The sequence below is a fragment of the Sciurus carolinensis genome, chromosome 8 (genome assembly GCF_902686445.1).
Source record: "Sciurus carolinensis chromosome 8, mSciCar1.2, whole genome shotgun sequence".
Lineage (NCBI taxonomy): Eukaryota > Metazoa > Chordata > Mammalia > Rodentia > Sciuridae > Sciurus > Sciurus carolinensis.
The window spans coordinates 1,241,816-1,268,846 of NC_062220.1; the positions used below are offsets into that span (position 1 = coordinate 1,241,816).

Below are 27,031 nucleotides of genomic sequence, written 5' to 3' on the forward strand. Positions count from 1 at the left end.
GCCCCAGGAGGACAGGACACGCAAGGAGAACCTGATGGCTCCGGCCTCCACTGGCAGACTCCCCTGCCTCCAGCAGCAGCGGCACTCCCACTCGCTCAGTGCCCTCCCCCAGCTCCCAGCCACAGGCGCTCCTCAGGGAGGGTCCAAAGGCTGGATGTGGCCTCTGTCTGGTGCTCCCTGACCAAGAGGCTGCAGGAGGTGAGGCTGGACGGGCAGCGGGGCAGGATGTCACAGGACCCCCAGGCGGGGACAGCCCACACCTGCCAGCCACTCAGGTCACAGGAGTGGCGGGCAGAGGCTCCAAGCACCTGTTCCCACCCTCGGCATCCCGGGGTCAGTAGCCTCGCCTGCCCTGTCCGCGAGCCCCCCCCCCACCAGTGGAGCCGGCCTCACAGCTCCTGACCGCTGCCCTGCAGACAGGAGCTTTGGCCCCTGGAGGTGTCCACACAGGCGGGCAGGTGGTGTGGGGGGCGACCACCGAGCCAGTAGTGTGGGATACGGGGTCAGGCGCCAGGCCACAGGTGTGAGGGAAAGTGGCGAGTGGGGTGCGGGAGGACGGCAGGGCGGAGCCTGGGCAGTGCAGGCCTGGTGACAGCCAGGCGCCTGGCTCAGCCGCTCCTGGTGGGGTCCCAAGTCCCTGGGACATTTTCCTGAGGCCGTGGGGTCGTGGCTAGTGATGCCGTGGAAGCACAGGCAGGCGCACGCCTGCTTCCGACACGGGACACTCGCGTGTGCACCTGCGTGCCTCCTCCTGGTTCCTGTCCTGAGATACTCATGGTTGCAACCGAGCAATGACGCGTTCGTGTCAGAGTCGCGGGGGCAGCTCCCCACGGCCACTGCTGCCACCAGGCCCACCTGCCCCAGCTGGCTTTTTAATGGATCCGCTCACGCAGTCACCGGAACTGTCTTCGCTCCTGCTGAATTAGGTGGGAACCCACTGTATAAACGTGTGCAGGCTGCCTGGGGGGCACAGCCTCCCTGCCTCACCTCTCCACCTCTGCCTGCCCCCGGGCCCACTGTGGCTCCGTGGCTTGGTCTGTTCTCCCCAGGTGTGAGCAGAGTCCACTACCCTCACCAGTAGTCCTGTGCTCCTGCCGGTCATGGACGGCCTCCAGACCTGTGGACACACCCAGCCAGAGCCCAGCCAGGTGCTCGTTCGTTTGACACTGGGATTGAACCCAGGAGTGCTAAACCACTGAGCCACATCACCAGCCCTTTATATTATTTTTGATTTTGAGACAGGGTCTCACTAAGTCATTTAGGCTATTGCTAAGTTGCTGAGATTAGCCTCAAACTTGTGATCCTCCTGCCTCAGCCTCCTGAGCTGGTGGGATTACAGATGTGCAGCACTGCACTCAACTGGGACAAAATCATTGACACCAAAGGTGAGGAAGTGCTGGTTCCAAGCACAGAGCAGCTGGTGGGAGCAGAGCCTGTGCACTGGCCCAGGGGAGCCGAAATGGAGTTCAAGTCACTGATTTCTGGGCTCCAAGATCCTGTGAAAGCAACTTCCACCACTGCCAAGTAGCCCAGTCTCAAAACAAAGGGCAGCAGGCCTTCTGTTAGCATGGCCAGCACCAGGCAAGAGCCCCAAGACCGCACCCTCAGTACCCAGCGTGATCAGCCACCATGCCCTCTGGAGGGCGGTGTCCTCCTGACCAGCCCCTCCACCAGGGAGCAGGAGAGGCCTCTGCGCCAGCCTGTTGCCCTAGTGGCCGCTCAGTTCCGGCTTGGGTACCTCCCTGGGGTCAGCTGCAGAGGCACCGTGAAGGCACTTTAGATGTCGCGTTGCCACTGCACAGACGGGGGCGGGGGGAGCTGCTGCTTTGCACAGGACCACCCATGAAGACCCCCAGCAGGGGACACGGGGGCGGGCCGGGAGCAGCAGGGAGCTGGAGGCGGAACCACAGACCCTTGGGCATCAGAGGTGTGCGCGTGGGAACCTGAGGGCAGAGGCTGGGCCAAGGGGCAGGCCATGGGGCGCAGTCTGCAGCCTTGGTCCTCTGAGGCCAGAGGCCCAGCACCACCTGCATGGGGGCCACCGCTGGACTGTCCGGAGGGTGGAGACTTCCAACCTCTGAGAGCAAGTCAGAAGCTGAAGGTTGCCTTTGCTGTTCCACAGTTTTACGAACAGGAGACGCAGCAGAATGGAGTCGACCCGCCTCTGAGAGAATGTCCCCTTAGGGTCAATGCAAGGACGAGGACAAAGAGGAAAGTCCCCTCCCCGGGGTCGCCAGGCTCCCTCGGATGGCCAGCCCGCAGCACGGGGAGGCTCGCCCTGGCTGCCCTCCGCTCCCGGCCCTCTGCCCCTCTCTGCGTCTGCCTCTCGGCCCCGTGCCCTCCCCGTCCCCTGGTCCCCTGGCCAGGGCTCCCCTGCAGCATCTCTGATGGCAGGAAGCAGCACGCACAGGCCTGGGCTCAGGGGCCTCAGAACGCCGTCCTGGCGGGAGCAGCCTGGAGGGAGGGCCGGGCCACAGCTCCCTCGGACACCTCCCTTCCTCTGCTCCTAGACTGGCCGCAGGCAGGCCCCTGGGTGGGATGCTGGGTGTGTCGGGCAGCAGCAACAGCCGACCGGGAGGGTCAGGGCTGAGACCCCAGGCAGGTGGAACTGCAGACAGCAGCTCAGGGCTCCCCGGCAGAGAGCAGAGGAGGCCCCCAGTGCCTCGCCCTCCCTCATCCCCGAGTCAGCAGCCATGGTGTGGCCAGCGTTCCCTGGGTCCCTTTGTCGGGGGACAGCCCCATGCTGGCCCGACTCTCTGGCAAACCATCCTCCCTGGAAGGTGCTGATTAGGAGAGGATGGAAACTGTCCAGTCCTAGCCCTAGCCACGGCCGCAGAGCCCAGAGACACCAGATCCCCTCTCAGTCTGGGCACTGCAAACTCCACCCCAGGCTGCTGGACACCACCGGGTAGCAAAGCTCCTCCGACCCCCACCTGGCCCAGCCGGAGGCCTCTGCCCGCGCAGTGAGGGTGCAGTCAGTGAAGCCAGGTGAGTCGGCCAGACAGCTGGCGGCCCTCTGTGCGTGCCCCGGGGTGCCGCAGCCTCTGCCTCCTCGCCCCTCCGCCTGGGAGTTGCTCAGGGCCCCGGCTCCTGCAGCTGAGAAAACAGGGTGGCTGTGGGCCTACGCGGAGCCCCGACAACCCAGAGGCTGGTGACGGGCTCAGACCTCCCGTCTGCACCCTGACCCCAAGCAGGCCTCCCAGGCCACCAGCAGCACCTGGAAGGGCCGTGAAGGCGCCTACCCTGCCGGCAGGGCCCTGCGGCAGCACCGAAGGCCCCACCCTGCCGGACGCACACGCACATACCGGCCCTTTCCTGCTCTCTCCTCGGCATCCTCAGCCAGGCAGGTGCACAGGTCAGGCCTCCCTGCGGGCTCCTGTGTTCTCTCTCTGCAGGACCCTTGGCACTGGCCGGCTGAGGGCGGGAGGTGGAGGCCCGGCCCACCGTGCGGGAGCGCCAGACACCCCAGACAAGCATAGCTGGCTCTCCAGGGGAGCGGTGCTCCCGAAAGCCTGGCCCTCCAGCAACTCCCTTCTTACCTAAGGGGAGCCGCCTGGTGAGCACTCGACATGGACCTGTTCCTGGCTCAACGGACGTCCTAGACTGAGTGATTCTTAGCTTGTGCCCTGTGACAAGGAGTCCATTCGTTTACCATTTGAAAACTACTCCTCTGTCTCCGCATGCAGCGGACTCTGTGTGTCCTGGCTCCTGGAGAGACAGCAGCAGCTGTGCAGCTTCCGGCTGGTGCTGGACTCAAAGGAGCAGGTTCTCCGGGGGCTGCTGGGGCCCACGGCTGGGGTCAGCTCCAGCTGGAGGGACGGGCACTCCTCACCAGGCAGGCTCGCGCCTGGAGCAGACCGAGCTGCTCCCTGCAGCTTCCCGCTCACCCCGCTCCCTGCAGCCCGTCACAGTGGCTGGGTATGCGGGCCGCCCACATGCCCATCGGCACATGAGGGCCCCCCACTGCACACGGTGGCCATGCCCGAGATCCAACTACGTCGGAGCCTGGGGCAGGAGGACCCCAGTGAGCTGGCCTGGGCGACTGAGGGAGACCTCTGCCAAAATAAAAGGGAACAGCGGAGGGCAGAGACGCTTCAGGTACTTATTTACAGTCTGGCCTTAGGAGGGAGGAGAGCCTGTCCCTGCACAGGGCTTGGTCCTGCAGGGCCCGTGCCAGCAGTGAACCCGCCTGCTCAGGCCCGGGCCTCTCTCAGACGGGAGTCTAGGGAGGCCGCACACAGAGCCCGGCGGGAGGCGGCCGCGGGTCCAGCACAGCCAGGGCCCCCGTGCTGCCCCTGGGGGCTGCTTGGTAGTGGGGCCCAGGGAAGGCGGCAGTTGAGGCTCAGCTCTGAGTGCCCGGGGCCCACATGGTCGGGGTCCCCAGGCGCAGTGCTGGAGGAGACAGACCCCTCGGGAGGCATGGCCTGGCGGGCAGTCCTCTGGACATGGGGTGTGCCCCCCAAGGAGATGGTGGATGCTGTCCCCTCCTCGTGCTCTGGTTGCTTCCTGCCTGAGTAGAGTGAGGGTCCTCGGCCACAGCTCCTGCCATGCCGTGCCACCTGGTCATGGAGGGGAACCTTCAAAACTGACCCCAGCGGCCCGTCCTCGGTGTCAGTGGTCATCTCAGATATCATCACCGCGGTGGAAACTGCTCGACACTGAGGTTCTTCCTGCCTGAAGAAGCAGAGGCCAGAGCCTCTGGGAGTGAGGATGTCCCTGGGCACTTGGGCAGGGGGTCCCCAGGGTCCTGAGCAAAGCAAAGGCTCATGGGCAGCCAAAGTACCACTCTGGGAGGCCAGAGTGGCGGAGCACCCAGTGGCTTCCCTGCCCTTCTCCCCCTCCCCAGCTCGGCTGATTGGCACCTTGACTGACAGCTGAGTTTGACATGATTTCTTTACTGTGCATGGGTGTCTCCTCCCCCACCCAGCTGCACAGGGGAAGCAAATGCTAACGGTGTTAAATAGCAACAGGTTGACGGCCAGGCCTCCCTTCAGGGTCCGAAGTGCCCTGTGGTCCTGGAGCCTTCTGCCTTGAGCCACAGACAGCCTGGTTCCCTCACAGGAAGGGGCCCAGGGGCGTGGGCGGGCAGGAGCCTCTCCTGCCTCTTCTGTACCCCCACAGGCCCTCTCTCCTACCTGGCAGGGACTCAGAGGCAGCGAGGAAGCCAGAGAACTCTGCCCAAGCCCCTGGCCAGGCCTGGCGCAGGCACAGGAGGCCACGGGCAGCAGCTGCAGCTGCGTCCGAGGGAGAGGCAGTGCGAGCTCAGGGGGTTCAGAGCCTGCTGAAGAACTCTCTCAACCTTAAGGAGAGAGCAGATGCCCAGTGGCCTCCAGGTGGCCGCAGGCCCACGTCCGTCCTTCCAGCCCAGCCCCTGCGTGGCGAGAGGCCCAGGCCCACGGCCAGCTCTCCCGCTGACGCCCCGGCTGCCAGCCCCACCCAGCCCTCTGCCTGCCGCGAGTCCACACTCAGCGCCACGAGGGGCCGGCCTGGGCCATCCCAGAGATGCAGCTGGCACCTCTCGAGGGGCTTGTGGGGCAGCCATGCTTGGAGGTGGAGGGGGCGCAGAAGCCTGGCCGGCGGGGAGGGTCACACCTCTGCACAGGAGGCAGCCGTGGCCCCGCAGGCCTGCCAAGAGCCACGCAGGCGGCGCGACTCCCTGGAGCAACTCCAAAGAGGCCCGAGTCAAGCAGTCAGCGGGTGAGGTCACGGGATGCTGGGAGACCTGGAGCCGACTCCAGCGCAGGACAGAGGAGCGGAAGGCCCGGCAGGACACCCCCAGGGATGGCAGCAGATGCAGCCCAGTCAGGAGCAGGCCAAGTGTCAGCAGGCCAGCGCTCGAGAGGCAGAGGTCCTCAGGCAGGGCTTCCTGAAGAAGCAAGATCCAACCACACACTGTCCACGAAAGAGTCCATCTAACCACGAAGACCCTAGGTTGAAAGTAAATGAAAGGAAGAGAAGGTCTTCGCAGATGGCCAGCACGTGAGGAGCAGGGAGCACTGTCAACCCCAGGTGGGACAGGCTGAGGCAGAGTGGTGGCCCCAGTTACCCAGGAGGCTGAGGCAGGAGGATCACTTGAGTTGGAGGCCAGCCCAGGCAACGTCACAAGATCCTGCCTCAAAAATAAACACACACGGTGCAGACATCAACGGAGCTGACGGAGACATGACTTCATCGTCTAGGAGTCGGACATCCCTCAGCAAAAAGAGCCCACAAGACACATGGGAGCCCAGCCACACCAGCGGCTGCCCAGCTGACCGGGGCTCCGTGAGGTCCAGCGGTGAGGGCTTGTCTAGGAGATGGCGCCACACAGTGCACGTTCCCCGGCCGCACAGGGAGCATCCAGCAGGACAGACCAGCCTGGGCCACAGCCAGTCTCAGTACATCCCCAGAGTAAAGAGGCTGCTGGCCTTTGAGGACCTCAGTTCACGTGTCCAACTTCCAGTGAGCTGGTGTGGCCACAGTGCAGGGGCTCCGGGAGAGCAGGCGCCCTTGCCGTGTAGGGTCACTGGGAGGAGTGGGCCGGACCTGACCTCATGGGTCAGCCCTCTGGTTCTGATTTCAAGTGACATCCAGACCCTGCCCCTGTCCCACGTCACTTCCTGTAAGGCTCACGGCACCCTGAAAGGCGGGAAGGGGACTCCCCTTCCACGTATGGAGACAAACCACTCATAAGCATGATTCCTCTCTGCTGGCAGCAGGAGGCTGGACCCAGAGGGCCCCCGTCCCACGCGACCTCAGAGCTCGGGTTCAGCCACAATCTCTCCCGTGTTTTTAAACAAGGGCTGGAAAGCCCCGGGGCCCTGGGGGTGCAGGAGGCCTCGGCACGCTCCGAGGGCCCTGGGACTCCAAGAGGACTCCTGGCCGCCCTGTGAGTCCTCACCTGCCTCCAGGCGCTCCCTCCTGGAGACCAGCCCAGTCGGTCCATCCCTAGCTGGCGTCCAGGGCCCAGCCGGCCCCGAGGGTTCATGATCGCGTAGGGCTAACCAGGAACAGCACTGAACACAAGCAAGTCCTGCAACGCAGAGCTCAGCCCTGCCGAGCACCCTCCACACCAAGGCCTTCTGCAGACCCTGCTTTCCCGAGGGGAAGCCTGTGGGTCTCTTCCCTTTCCTCCCACTCTCGTCCCTCCTGGTCTCAGCCAGGCCCGGGGGCCAGCAGGGGAAGCTCCTGTGACTTCCCTCCCGCAGTGTCTGGTGGTCCCTCGGGGCCACTGTGCCCTGCGGCATTAGGATGAGTAACAGGAGCTGAAATAACACAAACCCAACCCAGCGGCCCACAGGCTTCCTTCCCGCCATGCACAGGGTCTGAGTCAGGCTCTCCACGGCTGTGACCACAGGCCCGACACCCACAGCTCTGAGGAGAAGCTTGTTTTGGCTCAGGGTTTTCCTGCACAGACGGCCAACGCCAAGCTCTGGCCCAAGATGGGGCAGAACATCGTGGTGGAAGGGCATGGTGGAGGAGAGCAGCTCAGAGACGGCACCAGGAAGCAGAGAGCCCTGCTCACCAGGACAAAATACAACCCCAAAGGCACGGCCAGCCACCCCGCTCCTCCAGCCACCCCTGCCTGCAGAAGCCACCACCCAGTCAGTCCCTGCCGAGGGGTGGACCCGATTAGGCAGGCTCCCCCCGCAACCCGATCACGGCCCCTCTAACGCGCTGCGTGCCTCACACGGGAGCTTCTGCGGGGACTCGCCTGTAAACCCTGACGGGTGTGAAGGGAGTGCCGCTCCCCACGGGGCGAGGGGACCCGTGCCCACTGCGGCTCGCCTGGCACCTGGCCCCATCCTGCGGCAGAGCAGAGGGCCCGGGGCTGCTGGGGCTTTAGGGCCAGGCCTGCACGTGACAATGGCTTTCACCCACTTTCTAGTGCCAGAGGTCAGTCAGGGCCCAGTGGACCCCAGAGGAGAAGCAGGGTCCTCTGTGCCCAGCAGGGGCCCCGACGTGGTGAGCCCAGGGCCTCCTGGTGCTCATCTCGCTGACTCTGCAGAGCATCCTCCCTCTCCAGGGCGCTGGTGGCCTCTCCTCTCCACGTCACCCTGGACGGACACTGGTGCCCCCAGCCTCTTCTCTTCTCCTTCCTTCACATTAAAAAATTCTCTGCAGGGCACTGTGGCGCACACCTATATCCCAGGGCTCAGGAGGCTGAGGCAGGAGGATCGCACATTCCAGGCAGCCTCAGCAACTTAGCAAGACCCTAAGAAACTTAGTGAGACCCTGACTCAAAAATAAAAAGGGCTGGGGATGCAGCCCATTGGCAAAGCACCCCCGGTGCAATCCCAGGTAACCAAACAAATACTCTCTGAGGGCTGCCAGGAAGGCTGAGACCAGTTAATGACACACTTCTGTAAGACAGCCAAGCCCTAAATCTCGAGCTGTGCTGCCTCTGCCAGCAAACCCTTTACCTGACCCCCAGGGTAGACGCCACTTCTGACCCCAGCGTCTGCTGCCTTCTCAGCTGCTTCAGGCTCCATCGCCGACCCGGACGCTCACTCCGACAGCGAAGCCCTGTGTGGAAAACTCTGACCGTCACACGCTGGCTGACAGACGCTCCTCCTGTTGGGATGGCCCGGTGGCAATTCCAGTTCTTTGGAAACTTGTAGGTGACGTGTGGCCAACGACCTGAGCCGTCCCCCTAACCGCAGGGCCCGTCTCCCGCCCGTTCCACACAGGAGCAGCTGCTAAGAGCTCAGGAAGAAGGCCTCTGCCGCCGGCGCTGGCATCTCCCCGAGCGAGTGTGTCCACAGCCCCGTCACCCAGGGCAACCCTCAGGGGTCCCCGACTCCAGGGCTCACGCTGAAGTTGCAGGCTGGCCACAGCACCCGAGCTAACAAACACAGAAAGGTGGGGTATCCCACCCTCGCAGTGCAGTGCTGTGCACGCAGGGCCACCGGTGGCAGGAAGAGACAGACGTGCCGCCATTACTGCAGGGACAGCCCGGTGCAGACACCCACTGTGGCTCTCCAGTGCCCTCCCGGCTGCTGCAGCCTTAAGATGAGATGTGAGCCTCAGCCATGGCCACTCCCAGCCACCAGCCAGCGTGGCTCCTCCTTTCTAGAGGTTAGTTTCTGCTTGGCATCCAGAGGGTCTCCACCTCCTTGACATGGACCCGGAAGCCCGGAAGACCGTTTCTAAGTCAGAGAGGCGAGGATTTCAGGTCCAGGAGGCCTTTGAGAAAGCACCTATCTCCACCCCGCCAGTCCCTCTCCTCCTGCCAGGGGAGCGCGTGACACGCACACATGCACACGCAGGCCCGTGTGGACAGCCGCATGCGTGCATACGTGCACACGTGTGCACACACAAGCACAGCTGAAGGGTACACACTTCCCTTAGGTGAAATGGGCATCAGGGAGAAGGGGGAAGTGCCACCCAGAGCTGCCCACGAGCCCCACACGCTGTGGCTCTGCAGTCATGGATCGCCTTTCCCAAAATAGGCCTTCTTGTGGAAAGTGGGTCAGCGGCCACAGGCGTTCACAGAGGGGAAAGGGGCCAGTTAGCGTGCCAGCGACCGTCCGAACTGCCCCGCCCCACACCCACTCCTCCCACACCACTTCCCACGGAGACGGCCCCACCACCCACCCACCGGTGCCCAAGAGAGACACAGCCCTCCAGGAAGAGCCTTCCGTGCAGGGCCCTGAGCAAGGCACCTCCATCAGCCTGCTGCGCTTTTCCTAGGGCCATGTTGGGTAGCGGGTGTGTTTCTGTGTGTGTGTGTGTGTGTGTGTGTGTGTATCTGTGTGTGTTTCTGTGTGTGTGTATGTGTGTGTGTGTTTCTGTGTGTGTATGTGTGTGTATGTGTGTGTGTTGCTGTGTGTGTGTTTCTCTGTGTGTGTGTATGTGTGTGTGTTTCTCTGTGTGTATTGTGTGTGTGTATGTGTGTGTGCGTGTTTCTGTGTGTGTATGTGTGTGTGTGTTTCTCTGTGTGTGTGTGTTTCTGTGTATGTGTTGCTGTGTGTGTATGTGTGTGTGTGTGTTTCTGTGTGTGTATGTGTGTGTATGTGTGTGTGTGTTTCTGTGTGTGTTTCTGTGTATGTGTGTGTGTGTGTTTCTTTGTGTGTGTTGTGTGTGTGCGTGTTTCTGTGTGTGTATGTGTGTGTTTCTGTGTATGTGTGTGTATGTGTGTGTGTTTCTCTGTGTGTGTGTGTTTCTGTGTGTGTATGTGTGTGTGTATGTGTGTGTGTGTGTTTCTGTGTATGTGTGTATGTATGTGTGTGTGTGTGTGTGTTTCTGTGTGTGTGTGTGTGTGTGTGTGTGTGTGTGTTTCTCTGTGTATGTGTGTGTGTATATGTGTGTGTGTGTGTGTGTACACAGGGGAGAGCAGAGAGACAGACCAGAGGTTGAGCCCAGGAACTTTACACCTCTGAGTCACATCCCAGCCCTTTCAATTTCTTATTTTGAGACAGAGTCTTGCTGAGTTGCTGCGCTGGCCTTGACCTCGGGTCCTCCTGCCTCAGCCTCCTGAGTCACTGGGATTACAGGCGTGCACCACCATGCCTGGCTTCATCCCACTTTATAGATGAGAAAATGGAGGGAGGTGAGGGGCTTGCCCAGGGCACATGGTCAGCTGAGGGCAGGGCCTGACTGATCCCAGGTGTATCTGTCTCCAGTGCTGGGATGTCGCCGCCTCCTCGCCCTGTGTCCCCACTGCCCAGCCACTGTAGGAACCCAGGGGCTTGTTTTCAGGGTTCTCGTCGGACTCAGAAGACTGGGGAGAGCACCCAGGTCCCGCTCCGGGCGGGCTGGGGCTCCTCTGCTGCTCACCGCCAACCAGGGACAGACCAGTCCTCCTCGGGCTCTGCCTAGGGGGGACGTGTTCCTCCAATCCTCTGCCCGCCAGGTGGCAGAGAGGGCCAGTGTCAAAGGCCGTGGGGATCGCACTGCCAGGGGCCCCGCCTCAACTGGCACATGCCTCAGAGGGACGCTGGACCTGTCCCGCCCTCTGCCCCACGTGCCGCGCTGTGCGGGAATCTGCTCAGCTCCTTCAGCAGCTCCGCCGCCTCCACTCCCCACAGACGCAAGTCCACTCCCAACCTGCTCCAGATGGTCTCTTCTGCTGGCAGAGACCAGGAACAAAGGCTCCACAGCTCCCACATTGCCCAGGCACTCTGCTGGACCCGGCCTGTGCCCAGAGTCCCTGCCATACCCAGCTGGGGTGGCTGTGCACTGCTGGACCCGGCCTGTGCCCAGAGTCCCTGTCATACCCAGCTGGGGTGGCTGTGCACTGCTGGACCCGGCCTGTGCCCGGAGTCCCTGCCATACCCAGCTGGGGTGGCTGTGCACTGCTGGACACAGGCCTGTGCCCAGAGTCCCTGTCATACCCAGCTGGGGTGGCTGTGCACTGCTGGACCCGGCCTGTGCCCAGAGTCCCTGTCATACCCAGCTGGGGTGGCTGTGCACTGCTGGACCCGGCCTGTGCCCAGAGTCCCTGCCATACCCAGCTGGGGTGGCTGTGCACTGCTGGACCCGGCCTGTGCCCAGAGTCCCTGCCATACCCAGCTGGGGTGGCTGTGCACTGCTGGACCCGGCCTGTGCCCGGAGTCCCTGCCATACCCAGCTGGGGTGGCTGTGCACTGCTGGACACAGGCCTGTGCCCAGAGTCCCTGTCATACCCAGCTGGGGTGGCTGTGCACTGCTGGACCCGGCCTGTGCCCAGAGTCCCTGTCATACCCAGCTGGGGTGGCTGTGCACTGCTGGACCCGGCCTGTGCCCAGAGTCCCTGCCATACCCAGCTGGGGTGGCTGTGCACTGCTGGACCCGGCCTGTGCCCGGAGTCCCTGCCATACCCAGCTGGGGTGGCTGTGCACTGCTGGACACAGGCCTGTGCCCAGAGTCCCTGTCATACCCAGCTGGGGTGGCTGTGCACTGCTGGACCCGGCCTGTGCCCGGAGTCCCTGCCATACCCAGCTGGGGTGGCTGTGCACTGCTGGACCCGGCCTGTGCCCAGAGTCCCTGTCATACCCAGCTGGGGTGGCTGTGCACTGCTGGACCCGGCCTGTGCCCAGAGTCCCTGTCATACCCAGCTGGGGTGGCTGTGCACTGCTGGACCCGGCCTGTGCCCAGAGTCCCTGCCATACCCAGCTGGGGTGGCTGTGCACTGCTGGACCCGGCCTGTGCCCGGAGTCCCTGCCATACCCAGCTGGGGTGGCTGTGCACTGCTGGACACAGGCCTGTGCCCAGAGTCCCTGTCATACCCAGCTGGGGTGGCTGTGCACTGCTGGACCCGGCCTGTGCCCGGAGTCCCTGCCATACCCAGCTGGGGTGGCTGTGCACTGCTGGACCCGGCCTGTGCCCGGGTCCCCGCTGCACCCAGCCAGGGCGGCTGCACTTGGCCCCCCCTCTCTGTCTGCTGAGTGCCTGCACTGTGAATCCGTCCTGCTTTGTCTCTACCTTTGAAAGGCTCCCCACTGGACTCTGAAGGTCACCTCCAGCTGAGGCCCCAGGCCTGAGTGATTACCTATTCCATTCATCCTTCTTCTCCTGCTGTGGTTTTGTGGGTCCCCTCAGCCCCAGAGGGCAGGGCAGTGCAGGTCGAGGGCTTGGGGGGCAGTGGCACGGTGTTGCCTCCCTTCCTGGCCCTGCTCGGCAGGCGGCCCGACGTCTGTCTCTCGGTGCGCTTCTCTTCCCTGATGCTCCCGGCCGCTGGCAGACTGAGCAGGAAGTGGGTGCTGACACGGGCAATGAGATGCAGGTCGATACCAACAGTGCTACTGATGAGGATCTGCCCTCCTCCCGCCTCTCGCCTTCTGATTTTTCCAGCAGCACAAAGAGACTGATGGACAGCAGGGAGGCACGCAGCACGGGGCTGCGCCAAGCACCTCCAGGCGCTGAGGATCTTTCCCGGGGAGAGGCAAGAGGCCAAGCCTGCACCCCAGCCGTGCAGCCCCCGGGAGCCTCTTCCGGCCCAGGAGGACGGAGTGCTAGCAGGTCTCGGAAACCAAGCTCCAGGGAGATGCAGGGGTGCGGCTGCTCAGGACGCCCCAGGGTCAGTGCCGTCCCCACTTGACAGCAGCAAGCCGGCACCACGGCGCCCCAGCTCCGCCCCAGCTCTGTGCCGGCTCTGCTGGGGTCCATGTCAGGCTTAGCTGGGCGCAGGGAGCAGGGATCTCGAAGGGCACCAAGCACTGTCACGCTACTGACAAGCCTCCGCCAGGAGGCTCCGCCCCTGCCCAGCACCGCCCGCCAGCCTGGCCCCAGGGCAACCTGCTTCCATTCACGAAGTGCCGGGCTCCAGGGCGCCTGGCAAGGCTCACCTCCTCCTTGAAGCACCCCCAGACCAGGGTTGGGCAAGCTCAGAGCTGCACAGACCCCCAGGTCCTGCTCAGGTGTGGCGGCCTCAGTCTCCATGGGCACTGCTCACCAGCCAGGCCTCTGTGCAAACCCGGCTCTCGGCCTGGCCTCGGGCTCCTCACACCTCTGCTGCGTGGGCCAGGGCCCTTCCAGGGCAGAACTCGTCTCTGGTCCCTCTCACTGTGCTCACAGCCCTGCACATGGCAGACCGTCTGCTGGTGTCCGCTGAACGTGGGACGTCCCTTTCCTGCTCCCGGCACTGGTTGCCCACCTTGGTAGTATGTTTGCCTCGTGTTCCAGAAGGATCTAAGGCAGCTTTGATCAAAACTTCACAGAGATTGATTTCCTGGGACTCTGGATTGGCTAGGAGAGCCAGAGGCTTAAAATGATAAATTCATTCTTTCAACCAATATTTATTCAACTTTAAGTGCCAGGAATGGATTCAGCCCATGAAGGTCAGGAGTTTCTACATCTGCCTTTCTCAGGAAGCCCAGATTCTGCTGATAGGTTACAGGCAGCGTGGATAAAAGTAAAACCCACCCCTTGTGTATATGTGTGGGAGGAAGGTGGTGGCCAAAACAGCTTCCTCCATTCTTTGAAGAAGAGCTGCCAAGCAGGGCGCTGCAGCACATACCTATAATCCCAGTACTCAGGAGCCTGAGGCAGGAAGACCACGGGTTCAAGGCCAGCCTCCACATCTTAGTAAGGCCCTATGGAACTTAGTGAGACCCTGTTTCTAAATAAAAAAATAAAAGGTTGGGGGTGTTGCTCAGTGGTTAGTGCCCCTGGGCTCAGTCCCCAGCACCAAGTAAATAAAAAGAGAAAGAGCCGCCAAACATGCAATTCCTGTCGTCACCTCCCCAGCACCGATCAAGATCTTCTCAAAGAAGAAACTACCCTGGATTTCCAATTTCAGCGTTCAAGGGCAGCCAGTCCACTGGGTGGGCGCTGAGAGGGCCTCCCCCGCCCTCCAGTTCTGGGGCCCTGGGCCGGTCAGGTGCCTTGCTGGGACATGGATTCCTCAGCAGCCATAAAGAGACGCTGCCTGGACATTGGGCTTCCCAGCTCTGGATGCACACCACCCCAGAGGTCAGGGTGCAGAGGGTCTTAGAGACAACCCCACGAGAGCCGCCTGGACAGGAGGCTCAGGCCAGGCCACTCGCTTCCCACAGGCGGCACAGGACCCAGCCCAGCCCACTGGCAGCTTCTGCTCTCAGCACTGTTACTCCTTCCTTCTGAAACCCCCACTGGAGTGCTGCACACAAGACCGTCCCGGGGGTGCGCTGCACCAGCTAGGAGCCCACACGTGCCCTCGGGGAGAGGCAGCGGCCAACAGCACCATGCCCAGCATACAGGAGGTCGGGTAAGGGGCCAGGGAGGCCTCTCCAAGGAGGAGGGTTTGGGCAAGAACAACCCAAGATGGGAGAGCTTTCCGGATGACGGGAGCAGCAAGCACAAGCACCCAGCATGTACCTGACAGGCACCTGAGCAGGGAGGGCCAGCAGTACTAAGAAGCAGTTGCTTCGGGAGGAGCTGGACGTCGGGCTGATGGCTCCTGCCGTCAGTGTGGTAAGAACAGGTGTGTCTGGATGCAGACAGTGAGTAGAAGGACTCGTGCAACAGCGAGTGCTGGTGCCATCGAGGTCATGAAGCTCCGGCTCAGGGGCCTCATCCTAGAACAGGCTGTGGGTAGGAATCCATTTTTGTTACTGCGACACAATACCAGAGACAGGATGACTTTAGAGAGAAGAGAGGCTTGTGTAGCTCACCGTCTTGGAGGCTGAAAGTACAGGACAGGTGAGGGCCCTGGGGTGGGAGCACGTGCGGGAGAGAGAGATCATGGTGTCAAACAGGAAGCCAGAGAGTGACTTAGGGTCAGGTCACTGTCACCACGACTCACTCTCCTGAGACCTGAGCGCTCAGGTCCGTGAGAGCCAGGAGCTTCTCCATGTCTCCTTCCTGCTGAAGACTGTCGCCTTGCCTGCCACGTCTGCCGATCCTTCCCCAGTCTTCACTGCTTCTGCAGGACCTGCCCTTAGGAAGCAAAACACAGGCTGCCCTGCTCCCTGTCCCCCCTCCTGCAAATGGCACGACAGGGCCAGAAAGTAAGTGCCAAGGGCAGGCCTGAACCTGCCTGGCGGTGTGCCCCTTGGCTGGCCTTCACTCTGCCTGTCAGCTGAATGGCACTTCATGTCCCAACATCCCATTGCCCCTGGGGTCCTGTGGAGGCACCTGGAGCACATCCGCGGGCTGGCCCCAAAGGAAGAAAACAGCAGGCATGGAGGCGTCGGCAGCAAGGTCAACACACAAAGATCAACTGGATTTCTATACGCCTGCAATGATCAATACAAAAATCATATTAAAACAATTCCATTCACAATAGCATCAAAAAGGATAAAATACGTAGGAATAAATTTAACAGAAGAAATGAAAAACTTTTACTCTAAACACTACATAACAATGCTGAAATAAATGGAAGATCTAAGTAAATAGGAGAGTGGCCCATGTTCATGGATTGAGACTTGACCTTGTCCCCAAACTGATCTACAGATTCAACGGGATCCCTATCAGAGTCCTAGTTGATGTCTCTGCAGAAGCTGAGAAGCTTGTTCTGAAAGTCATATGCAACAGCAAGGGATTCAGAATGGCCAAAATAATCCTGAAAAAGAAGAACAAAGGAGGAAGGGTAGGTGGCTTAAAATAATAGAAAGTCACCCTCTCGTGGTCTGGAGGCCAGAAGTCTGAGATCAAGGCCCTGGCAGCTTGCGCGGCCTCAGAAGGCTCCAGAGAGGACCCGTCCCACCTCCTCCACCTCCGGTAGTGGTCACAGCACTTAGCACTCCAGTTTGCAGACACAGCACTCCCAGCTCTGCGGTCACGGTGTCCTTGCCTCCTACGGGTCTGCGTGTCTGCCTTCTCATGACCTTCACATAAGGACCTGGTCACTGGGTCAGGACCCCCCAGTGACTTCATCTTAGCTGGGTTGTAGCTGCAAAAACCCTACTTCCAGTCACTTGCACTGGCCCTGGGGGTTGGGACTTGAGCACAGCGTTGAGGGGCATATAAGCCAACCGTCAGCAGGCCCTGAGACGCGTCCTCACCTGGACATGTCTTTGGACTGTGCCCTGGGGGGAGGAAGCCCTTGTGCAGAGGGTGACTTATGGCGCTAGGGTGCGTGGCTGGCCAGGCCCCGGGAGGCCACACGCAGTGCAGGTTGCCCTGCAGAGCCCGCTGACTGCTGATTGCAAACTGACTCCTGCATCATTGGCTCTGTGTTCATGGGTTCGTTTTGTTTCTAACCGGGGGTGCTTCTCAGATTGCCCGAAGGCTTCCATCCCGCGGACGCTGAGCACTCCAGGTACATTTGTAAAGACTTGGGGAGGAACTAGAACTTTCTTCCTGTGTCATAATGTGCACTTGGGAATTTGCCCTGGAGAGGATTCTTTAAGAAGGAAATGCTGCTCCAGATGGAGAGAAGGTTGTATCCCTTGATCCCAGGCCTTCAGGTCGAGCATCAGAATGCTGGGCCGTTTGTCCAAAAGCCAGTTGCGGATTCTCAGGCCCCACTCAGGCTTGCTGAATCTGACTGAACGGAGCACCATGACCCCAACCCTCCCCACCTGCACACCGCTCAGCAGCTGAGCGTCCCTCCTCAGGAAATGCCCCGGCTGGGCCACGTCCGCCACCTCCACTGGCCAGGGTGTCTGTGGCTTGGGCTTTGACCTCTCTCCCGTTTCCAAACGAGACAAGAACCTTCTCAGATGGTCCACGAAAGCTCTGCTGAAGGGAACCCAGCTCTCTGCTTATGGACAGCAGCAGACATCCCGCCTCACCCATAGCCACCGGGACAGGTTGACCCTGACGTGCTGCGTCCTTGTCCACCCTGGGGGTGGGAGGGTCCCTCTGAGCTTCCCCAGCCTGCGCTCAGCCCCACCCGCGGTTTGCATCACAGCTGTGTGGGCCCCGAGCTCCCCCAGACTCGCGACAAGCCAGGGCCTGGACTCTGAACCTCCTTCTGTTCTCGGCAGCTGCAGGCCGCAGGGCCCCTGGTGTCCCTCGAATGGACCTCCTGCCCATCTCAAGCATGGAACCCAGGGTGACACCCAGTCAGGCCCAGAGTGCAGCCACCAGCCTCCTGCTGCTGAAGGCCAGCCTCTGCCTGGGCTGAGGCCACGCTGACCCCAGGGTGAGGAGCAACTGCCCCAATGTCAGCGGCCACCTTGCAGTCCCAACTGTGGCCTCGTCCCCAGGGGCAAGGTGGTAAAGAGAGAGGAGAAAGGGACCCATGACAAAGGACAGAGCGTCGGCCCACCAAGGAAACACGGTCGGCCTGGGCGCTGGGAACAAGAGGGGTTTCAGCAGCTACGGGGTCTGAGAAGGTCGTTTCGCGCTTACCGGCAAAAGAGCGATATGAATTTCTAAGCAGCAACATCTGGAGGATCAGAAATGTCGTGGCTCAATCAGGATGGGGATGTCCGTCATCACAACAATCACGGCCAGGTGTCAGCAGCCGCGCCACCGAGGTGCGCGGGGACCCTCCTGGCATTTAGTTTATCATTTCCATCAGCGTCTTCCACAGATTGACCCTTCCGACCCCAGAATCTCACACTGTCACTCATCATAAGCGAATTTATCGACATGTACGTAATCAGAATACACATGAGAGTTCTAACTGTTTGCATACGAAATCACTTCATTCTTCACGCTTCAAAAAAATTCAATTTTGCATAATAAATAATGATAAGGGCCAGTTGACAATTATATAGGTGGGAACAGCGCGAGGAAATGATTGGAATTTCAATAGCCTGTGTGAGCTGTCTGCAGACGCGTGAGTGATCAGCTGCGGCAGGGCCCTTTGTGGGCGAGCACAGAGCTCGCGCTCGCACTGCAAACTGGCGGCACCCCATTAGTAATTTCCCCGTGACACCGACTTAGATGCACAGTCAGGCAGATATTAAAATTAATTAGGCTATTATTTTAATGCGGAAGAATAGCAGCTTGAAAAAAAATCTCATGGTCAAACACACTCTGACACACAAACACACACACACACAAACACACACACACACACACGCACACCTCCACGCACACACACGCACACACACCTACACACACACACACACACACACCTCTGCACATACTCACACGCCTACCACACACATACCCCTACACACACACACACCTCTGCACACACACTCACATGCCTACACACACACATACCTACACACACACCTACATACACACCTCCATACACACACACACACACACCTCTGCACACACACTCACATGCCTACACACACACATACCTACACACACACCTACATACACACCTCCATACACACACCCCTACACACACCTCTGCACACACTCACACACCTACACACACACCTACACACACACACCTCCACACACACACACCCCTACACACGCACCTCTGCACACACTCACATGCCTGCACACACACACCTCTGCACACACACACACACCCCTACACACACACCCCTACACACACACACACCTCCACACACACGCACACCCCTACACACACACACACCTCCACACACGCACACCCCTACACACACACCCCTTCACACACGCTGCCCCTGGCTTGCCCTGCGCACGAGGGACGTCGCCCACTGGACCTGCTCCTTGGGGCGGTGTCTGCCCTCAGCCCTGAGCGGCCAGCGGTGGATGGACCTCCCTGAAGATGAAGGAGGCCCGACTTGCTCTGGGCCTCTCCCTGGGCAGCGGTGCCAGGACAGGCGGCGCACCTGCCCAACGACCGGGGAATGCCTGCGGAGGAGCAGCGGCGCCGCTCGGCCCAGCCCGGCACCTTCAGAGTCTCGCGGGAGGGCCCTCCACTCCCGCGGCTCCTTCCGTCGGGGCTGCAGCCGGGCAGGCCCGCAGGCCCTCCGACTGGGTGAAAGCGCGAGGGTGGGGAGGCTGATTGAGAGAGGCCACGCCCAGAGTGACCCCATGCACGGAGTGTCCCCACCCAGGCAGAAGGGAAGAGGCCCTGCCCCTGACGCCGGCCTGGCGCTTCCACCTTCCCTGGCCGGCTGGTGGCGCTGGGCCCGGTCCCGCCCACTCTGGCGGGTCACAAGGCACACTGGGCACCGCGTCCTGCCTGGAGAGGCCGCTCGCTGTCAGGGTTCTCAGACGTCAGGCTCTGCCGGCGTCCAGAGCACCCCTGCCCTGCACGCCTCCCATCTGGGGCACGGGGCCAGTCCGCCCCTGCAGGAAGGGGCAGCAGAGCCCGGAGCCCCTGACCTGCAACTGCACAGGTGGGTGCAGAAAGGAGCAGCCCAACCCACCTGCTCACACGTTGGCCCCAAGTGGGAGGGACGCACCTGCCTTCAGAACGTGGCCCAGGTTCCCCAGGAGCCAGCAGCCTGGAGCCCCAGGGAGCCCCCAGGACCGGGAGCGGGGGCGGGGCCAGGAAGTGACTGACGGCAAGGTGAGAACAGCAGGAGGCGCGGTCACCACGGCTTGGGTGCTGCCGCGGGGGGGGGGGGGGGGGGGGGGGGGGGGCAGCGTGGCCTGGCCGGGGGATGGCTGCCCACGCAGCCTCCCCTGCCCACACGCAGCTCTGGAGAGGGCAGAGCTACAGCAGAAGCCCAGCCAGACCTAGACCCCTGCACCCCTGCCACCCTGAGCTGCCCCACGGCCCGCACCGAGGGATACCACCCTGACCCCCTCCTGTCCATCCACTGCTGCTCTGCAGCATTCGGCAGAGCCCAGCCCAGCCGCCTCACCCCGTGAGGCTGTGGATTCTGGTGAAGCCAGGCAATTGCCCGTGTCCAGAGTCACCCCAAGATGACCTGGGGCTCTGAAGGGGGAGCCCTGAGGACAGGACCAGGCAGACCGCAGATGGGCAGCTGTGCCAACCTCACCGGAGCAGGAAACGTTTGCACCGCCCGCAGCAGGGGCAGGGGCAGTGTAGACGAGGTGCAGCCAGGGGCCTGCGGGGTGGGCGGAGGCGAGGGGCAGGGGTGAGCGGGGCGCAGGGGTGGAACCAGCAGGCACACAGGTGCAAGGGTGTCAGGTGTGGGGTGGGGGCGGGGGCAGGGAGGGGTGCGGAGCTACAGGATGCAGGAGTGAAGCATCCTGGGTGGGACGGGTCAGGGTGGGGTGCAGAGGGCCAGGGAGCTACAGAGTGCAGGGTGCAGGGGTGAGGGCTGCAGGGGAGGGGCAGGAACATGGTGGCCATCCGGGTGTGGGGTGACTGCTGCGGTGTCAGGTGTGGGGTGAGGGTGCAGGGCTGTCGGGTGTGGGGCGACTGTGCAGGGCTGTCGAGTGTGGGGTGAGGGTGCAGGGCTGTCGGGTGTGGGGTGAGGGTGCAGGGCTGTTGGGTGTAGGGTGAGGGTGCAGGGCTGTCGGGTGTGGGGTGAGGGTGCAGGGCTGTCGGGTGTGTTCTAGGTGCAGGGTGTCTGGGGTTCTCTGGTTGCAGACTTAGGGAGCCCCGGGGTAGGAATCTGGTGTGCAGTGAGCCTGGCACGGCAGGCGCAGCCGTGGCTGTCTTGGGAACAGACGCAGGTGGAGACAGATGGAGGACGAGGAGGAGCGGGACAGCCCTGGGGTCCTGTCCAGCCGCCTCCGGCCCTGCCTGTGCTAGCTAGGGGCTGGCCATGGAGCCAGAGAGCCTCGAGGTTGATGGGCTGTGCAGACACTGGACAGGCAGGCCAGCCCCCAGTGGGTAGCTCCCCGAGAAGACGAGGCTGGACCCAAAACTATGGCATCGAGGTCTTTGCTGTGGAGGGTGCAAGGCAGAGCTGCCCCGGGTTGGGAGACAGAGCAAAGCTGCACAGCAGGGGCTGCAGAGAGGAGGTCCTGGGGACAGCAACTGGGCAGGGCCACGGGAGCAGAACTGGGCCTCCAGAGAAGAAGGTGGAGGGACACGGACCCTGAGGACCCACAGGGCCAGGACCTCGTCCCAAACCCACCTATGCCCTCCCCAGGGTGCCCAAGCTGTGCAGGGTGAGTCAACCTCTGCTCCCGGGAACACAGAGTGCAGGAGGACAAAGTCCACAGAATGTAACCACATGTGCACAGAACCGGGAGATGCACACCCGACACCATGCACACCCGACACCCTGCACACCCTACACCATGCACACCCCACACCACAGCACACCCCACACCACAGCACACCCCACACCACAGCACACCCTGACCCCACAGCACAGCCAACCGACTCCATTGCTCTGGGCCACGGTTCGAAAGTCTCTGGCACAGGCCTGGACTCCACTGCTCTGGGCCATGGCTCATGAGTCTCCGACATAGGCATGGACTCCATTACTCTGGGCCATGGTTCAGGAGTCTCCAGCATAGGCATGAACATGCTCTGGGCCATGATTCAGGAGTCACTGGCATAGATATGGACTCCATTGCTTTAGGTCATGGTTCAGGAGTCTCCAGCATAGCAAGCTGACTCCACTGCTCTGGGTCATGGTTTAGGAGTCTCCAGCATAGGCATGGACTCCATCACTCTGGGCCATGGTTAAGGAGTCTCCGGCATAGGAATGGACTCCATTGCTCTTGGCCATGGTTCAGAGTCTCCAGCATTGCCAGCTGACTCCACTCTGCGCCATGGTTAAGGAGTCTCCGGCATAGGCATGGACTCCATTGTTCTTGGCCATGGCTCAGGGTCTCCAGCATTGCCAGCTGACTCCATTGCTCTTAGCCACGGCTCAGGAGTCTCCAGCATAGGCATGGACTCCATTGCTCTTGGACATGGTTCAGGAGTATCCAGCATAGGCATTGATACATTGCTCTACTCATTGTTCAGGAGTCTCTAGCATAGGCATCGACCTCAGTGCTCTCGGCCATGATTCAGGAGTCTCCAGCATAGGCATGGACTCCACTGCTCTGGGTCATGGTTCAGGAGTCTCCGGCATAGGCATGGACTCCATTGCTCTTGGCCATGGCTCAGGAGTGTCCAGCATTGCCAGCTGACTCAATTTCTCTGGGCCATAGTTCAGGAGTCTCCAGCATAGGCATGAACTCCATTTTCTGGGCCATGGTTCAGGAGTCTCCAGTATAGGCATGGACTCCATTGCTCTTGGCCTTGGTTCAGTGTTCCCCAGCATAGGCATGGACTCCATTGCTCTTGGCCATGGTTCAAGATGCTCCAGCATAGCACCTGACTCCATTGCTATGAGTCATGTTTCTGGAATCTCCATCATAGGCATGGACTACACTGCTATGGGTCATGGTTCAGAGGTCTCCAGCATAGGCATCGACTCCATTGCTCTGCACCATGGTTCAGGAATCTCCAGCATAGGCATTGGTTCCATTGCTCTGGGCCATGGTTCAGGAGTCTCTAGCATACACATGGACTCCATCTCTCTGGGCCAAGATTCAGGAGTCTCCAGGATAGGCATGGAATCCATTGCTCTTGACCATGATTCAGGAGTCTCCAGCATAGGCATGGACTCCATTGCTCTGGGCCATGGTTCAGGAGTCTCCAGCATAGGCAAGGACTTCATTCCTCTTGACCATGGTTCAGGAATGTCCGGCATAGGCATGGACTCCATTGCTCTTGGCAATGAATGGTTCAGGAGTCTGCAGCATATGCATGGAATCCACTGCTCTGGGCCATGGTTCAGGAGTCTCCGGCATAGGCATGGACTCAATTGCTGTGGGTCATTGTTCAGGAGTCTCCAGCATAGACGTGGACTCCACTGCTCTGGGCCACGGCTCAGGAATATCCGGCATAGGCACAGGCTCCATTGCTCTTTGCCAAGGTTCAGGAGGCTCCAGCATAGTCAGCCATCTCCACTGCTATGGGCCATGGTTCTGGAGTCTCCAGTGTAGGCATGGACTCCACTGCTCTGGGCCTTGGTTCAGGAGTTTCTGGCATAGGCATGGACTTTATTGCTCTAGGTTGGTTCAGGAGTCTCCGGCATAGGCATGGACTCCATTGCTCTTGGACAGGGTTCAGAAGTCTCCAGCATAGGCATCAACCTCAGTGCTCTGGACCATGATTCAGGAGTCTCCAGCATAGGCATAGACTCCATTACTCTGGACCATGGTTCAGGATTCTCCAGCATAGGCATGGACTCCTTTGCTCTGGGCCATGGTTCAGGAGTCACTGGCATAGATATGGACTCCATTGCTTTAGGTCATGGTTCAGGAGTCTCCAGCATAGCAAGCTGACTCCACTGCTCTGGACCATGGTTCAGGAGTCTGCAGCATAGGCATGGACTCCATTGCTCTGGGCCATGGTTCAGGAGTCTCCAGCATAGGCATGGATTCCTTTGCTCTTGGATATGGTTCAGGAGTCTCCAGCATAGGCATGGACTCCACTGCTCTGGGCCATGGTTCAGGAGTCTCTAGCATAGGCATGGACTCCATTCCTCTGGGCCATGGTTCAGGAGTCTCCAGCATAGGCATGGACTCCATTCCTCTGGGCCATGGTTCAGGAGTCTCCGGCATAGGCATGGACTCAATTGCTGTGGGTCATTGTTCAGGAGTCTCCAGCATAGACGTGGACTCCACTGCTCTGGGCCATGGTTCAGGAGTCTCTAGCATAGGCATGGACTCCATTGCTCTGGGCCATGGTTCAGGAGTCTCCAGCATAGGCATGGACTCCATTCCTCTGGGCCATGGTTCAGGAGTCTCCAGCATAGGCATGGACTCCATTCCTCTGGGCCATGGTTCAGGAGTCCCAGAATAGGCATGGACTCCATTCCTGTGGGCCGTGGTTCAGGAGTCCCAGAATAGGCATGGACTCCATTCCTGTGGGCCGTGGTTCAGGAATATCTGGCATAGGCATGGACTCCATTGCTCTGGGTCATGGTTCAGGAGTCTCCAGCATAGGCATGGACTCCATTGCTCTGGGCCATAGTTCAGGAGTCTCCAGCATAGGCATGGACTCCATTGCTCTGGGTCTTCATGAAGCAGAAGATCAGTGGAGAGTGTGACAGTAGAAGCTTCTGGGAAGGTCACCAGGAAGCAGAGAGAAAGAGAGCTCTGCAGGTCCCCAGGGGTACCCGCCGCCCCCTCCACACCTGCCTTCCACGTCACCCATTAGCCCGTCAGGGTTCAAGGCGCTCGTCACCCAGCCACTTCACTCTTAACTCGTGCACTGTCTCACATGAGACTTTGGGGACACCTCACATCTGAACCAGAACACACAGAACTGAGAACCATTTCGAGGCCAGAGGATTGCCACTTCCAGGTCAGCCTGGGCAACAAGTGAGGCACCTCCTCAAAATCTGAGAACTTTAGCCAGCGCGGGATGTGGCTCAATGACAGAGCACCCCTGGGTTCCATTCCCAGTGCCAAAAAAATGAAAAAAGAAGAAGAAAGACAAGAAGTCATTAATGTGATGAAATGAACAATAACTTCCCAAGAGAGGACCTCACTTCTGCACCAACCATGACTCAGAGCTATAGGCGGCAAGGCTGCCTGAGGTTTAGGCAACGAGTGGTCTGCACAGAGTGTGGTCTACGCAGTGAGCATCTACACAGAGTGTGGTTTATCACCCCTAAAGATAGGCATGGAACCATTGCTGGAGACTCCTAAAGAAAAGGGGACAGTGAGACCCATGTCCCTGGACGCCCCCTCCTGTTCTCCCTAAACTTGCCAAGGTAAGGGGTCGCCAGGAGCAAGCCTGGGCTGCAGTGTCCTGAAGGGCTGGCCTTCTCGTGTGCACACCGGGATCCAGAGCCGTCAGTGTTCCCTGTAGAAAACCACTGTCCTGTGTCACCCAGGACAGCTGCTCCTCAGGGGGCTGGTCACACAAGCAGACCAGCAAGTGGACACTGATGAGGCCACTGCTTCTGCACCTGCCTATACAGCCCTCTCACTGCGAGTGGGCAGAATGCAGGCACCGGCGAGGTCAGGGGTCACTCACCCGTCCTTGGACAAAGCCGTGAGGGACGGAGGTGCTGCCCAGCTCTTCCTGGAGCAGTCACTGACCTCCTGCGAGCTTCCCCAACAAGACATGGGTCTCAGGCTGCCTCCATCACTTTCTTGGCCTTCCAGCAACCTACCCACTGCCCTGCCACACTGGGCTGTGGTCTACACAGAGAGTGGTCTACACAGAGACTGGTCTGTACAGAGTCATCTACACAGAGCAAGGTCTACACGGACAGTGGTCTAGAAAGAGCCTCATCTACACAGAGCATGGTTGTGTTAATCAGCTTTTTTACTGCTGTGACAAAATACCTGAGAAAATCTTTCCTTATAGGAGGAAAGATTTATTTGGCTCACAGTTTTAGAGGTTTCAGTTCACTGTTGGCTGAGTCCTTTGCTTTGGACCTGTGGCGAGGAAAACATCATGGAGGGAGGGCATGGTAGATGAAAGTTGCCCAGCTCAGGGTGGTGGAAGTGAGGGGAGAGGAGCAGGAAACAAGATGTACCCTTCCAGGACACACCCCAGCGCCCTCCCTCCAACCAGGCCCCAGAGCCTACAGTTTCCACCACCTTCCAATAACTCCAACATCTGTGAACTCATCAATGGATTAATCCACTGATGAGGTCAGAGCCCACATGATCAATCACTTCTCAAGAGACCCCTCTCTGAACTTGGCTGCCTTAAATACACGAGCCTCTGGGGGACATTCCAGATCCAAACGCAGCAAAGAGTCTTCACAGAGTGTGGTCCACACAGAGAAGGATCTAGATGGCAAGTGGTCTCCTCATCTCACCTGGACCCCAGCAGTATGTGACCCACCCTGGATCTGACCAGTCTGGGATTCAGTGGTCAGGGATAGAGACAGACAAATTGTTTGTCCCCAGGTGATTTGTTAGAAGCCAGGAAAATCCTAAGGAGGGACCAATGCTCCCCTGGCCAGCACTGGGTCTTTGGGAACACTGGGGGTAGGGTGGCTGTGTGGGACCTCTAGTACTCTGTAGGGCCCAGTCAGCCCCCAAAGCTATGTACCAATTTCCCTGTATCATAGTGATACTCACATAGAGAAGGCCCATGGGGGTATGGTGGGCAGTGGCCAGGTCCCTCCTCAACTGTGGAAGCCCCACACGGGGCCAGCAGGAGCCCTGGGGGACACTCCTCTTTCCCAGTTCAGCCGCGAGCAGTTCCCAGCAAGGGTGGGGGCCAAGGTGATCCCAGCACCATGTCACAGCTGTGTGCCCGCCAGGGTGCCCAACCTCTGGGCACCAGACTGTGAGTGTCCTGGCCCCCTCAGTCTGCAGAGTGGACAGTCAGAGTGCGACCCCTGACCTCAGCACATCATTGCAGAACAGCATGCCGAGCAAGAGCCCCGGAGCCTGGGCACCAGCCCCTTCCCGTGGCTCCTCCCACACAACAGACCCCATCCCAGAGGGTCCTGGTTTCCGGTGCCCTCTGAAGTTGTGGCACTTCTCGCTGACCCTCGGTTCTACCTCCACCCAGCCTGGGCACACACCAGGAGCCTATTCACCGAGCCAGCGTGACAGGGCCCAGCGGCCTCACAGGCAGCAGGCTGAGGAGCCGGTGAGGACCAGACTACCCCTGGCGCCGTCCCCTCCCATGGCTGGTCAGGAACCTACATGGGAGGCTCCCTGGAAGGGGCCAGCTGGCTGGAACGTGCATCTGGCTATGGAGGCAGGACTTCAGAGCCCTGGGCAGAGGGCAGCCAGGGAGGTGACCAGCCAGGGGGCTTGAGAGAGCCCAAGACAGGGAGAGAGACAGAGAGACGGAGGGGGAGAGCGAGAGAGCGGGAGACAGAGACGCACCCTCCAGGACATACCAGCGTCCCCGCAGAAGTCCCCGCCCGCTCTCAGAAGGGCCGCCGTGCCT

General features: G+C 60.5%; 2 protein-coding genes across 2 annotated transcripts; both read right to left on the bottom strand.

The window, feature by feature from the left end:
- Positions 1-5,146: 5,146 nt before the first annotated feature.
- Positions 5,147-7,122, bottom strand: LOC124991543 (uncharacterized). The gene is made up of 2 exons (XM_047562205.1): positions 6,881-7,122; positions 5,147-6,109 (listed from the first exon to the last, which is right to left on the bottom strand). The coding sequence occupies exons 1-2, from the start codon at positions 6,965-6,967 to the stop codon at positions 5,147-5,149; spliced, it is 1,050 nt and encodes a 349-aa protein (XP_047418161.1). The 5' UTR covers positions 6,968-7,122.
- On the bottom strand, positions 5,836-13,436 carry LOC124991544 (uncharacterized). Its single transcript, XM_047562206.1, has 3 exons — positions 12,452-13,436; positions 8,403-8,505; positions 5,836-5,927 (listed from the first exon to the last, which is right to left on the bottom strand). Exons 1-2 carry the CDS (start codon positions 13,339-13,341, stop codon positions 8,487-8,489), a joined length of 909 nt encoding a protein of 302 aa, XP_047418162.1. The 5' UTR covers positions 13,342-13,436; the 3' UTR covers positions 5,836-5,927; positions 8,403-8,486.
- Between the last annotated feature and the right edge of the window lie 13,595 nt (positions 13,437-27,031).

Coding starts and splice junctions, on each gene's coding strand:
- LOC124991543 (XM_047562205.1), bottom strand. CDS start 6,967: ATGAACCCTCGGGGCCGGCTGGGCCCTGGACGCCAGCTAGGGATGGAC. Junction 6,110..6,880: donor GAGGGAGCGCCTGGAGGCAG/GTGAGGACTCAC, acceptor TTTTTGAGGCAG/GATCTTGTGACGTTGCCTGG.
- LOC124991544 (XM_047562206.1), bottom strand. CDS start 13,341: ATGGAGACTGAGGCCGCCACACCTGAGCAGGACCTGGGGGTCTGTGCA.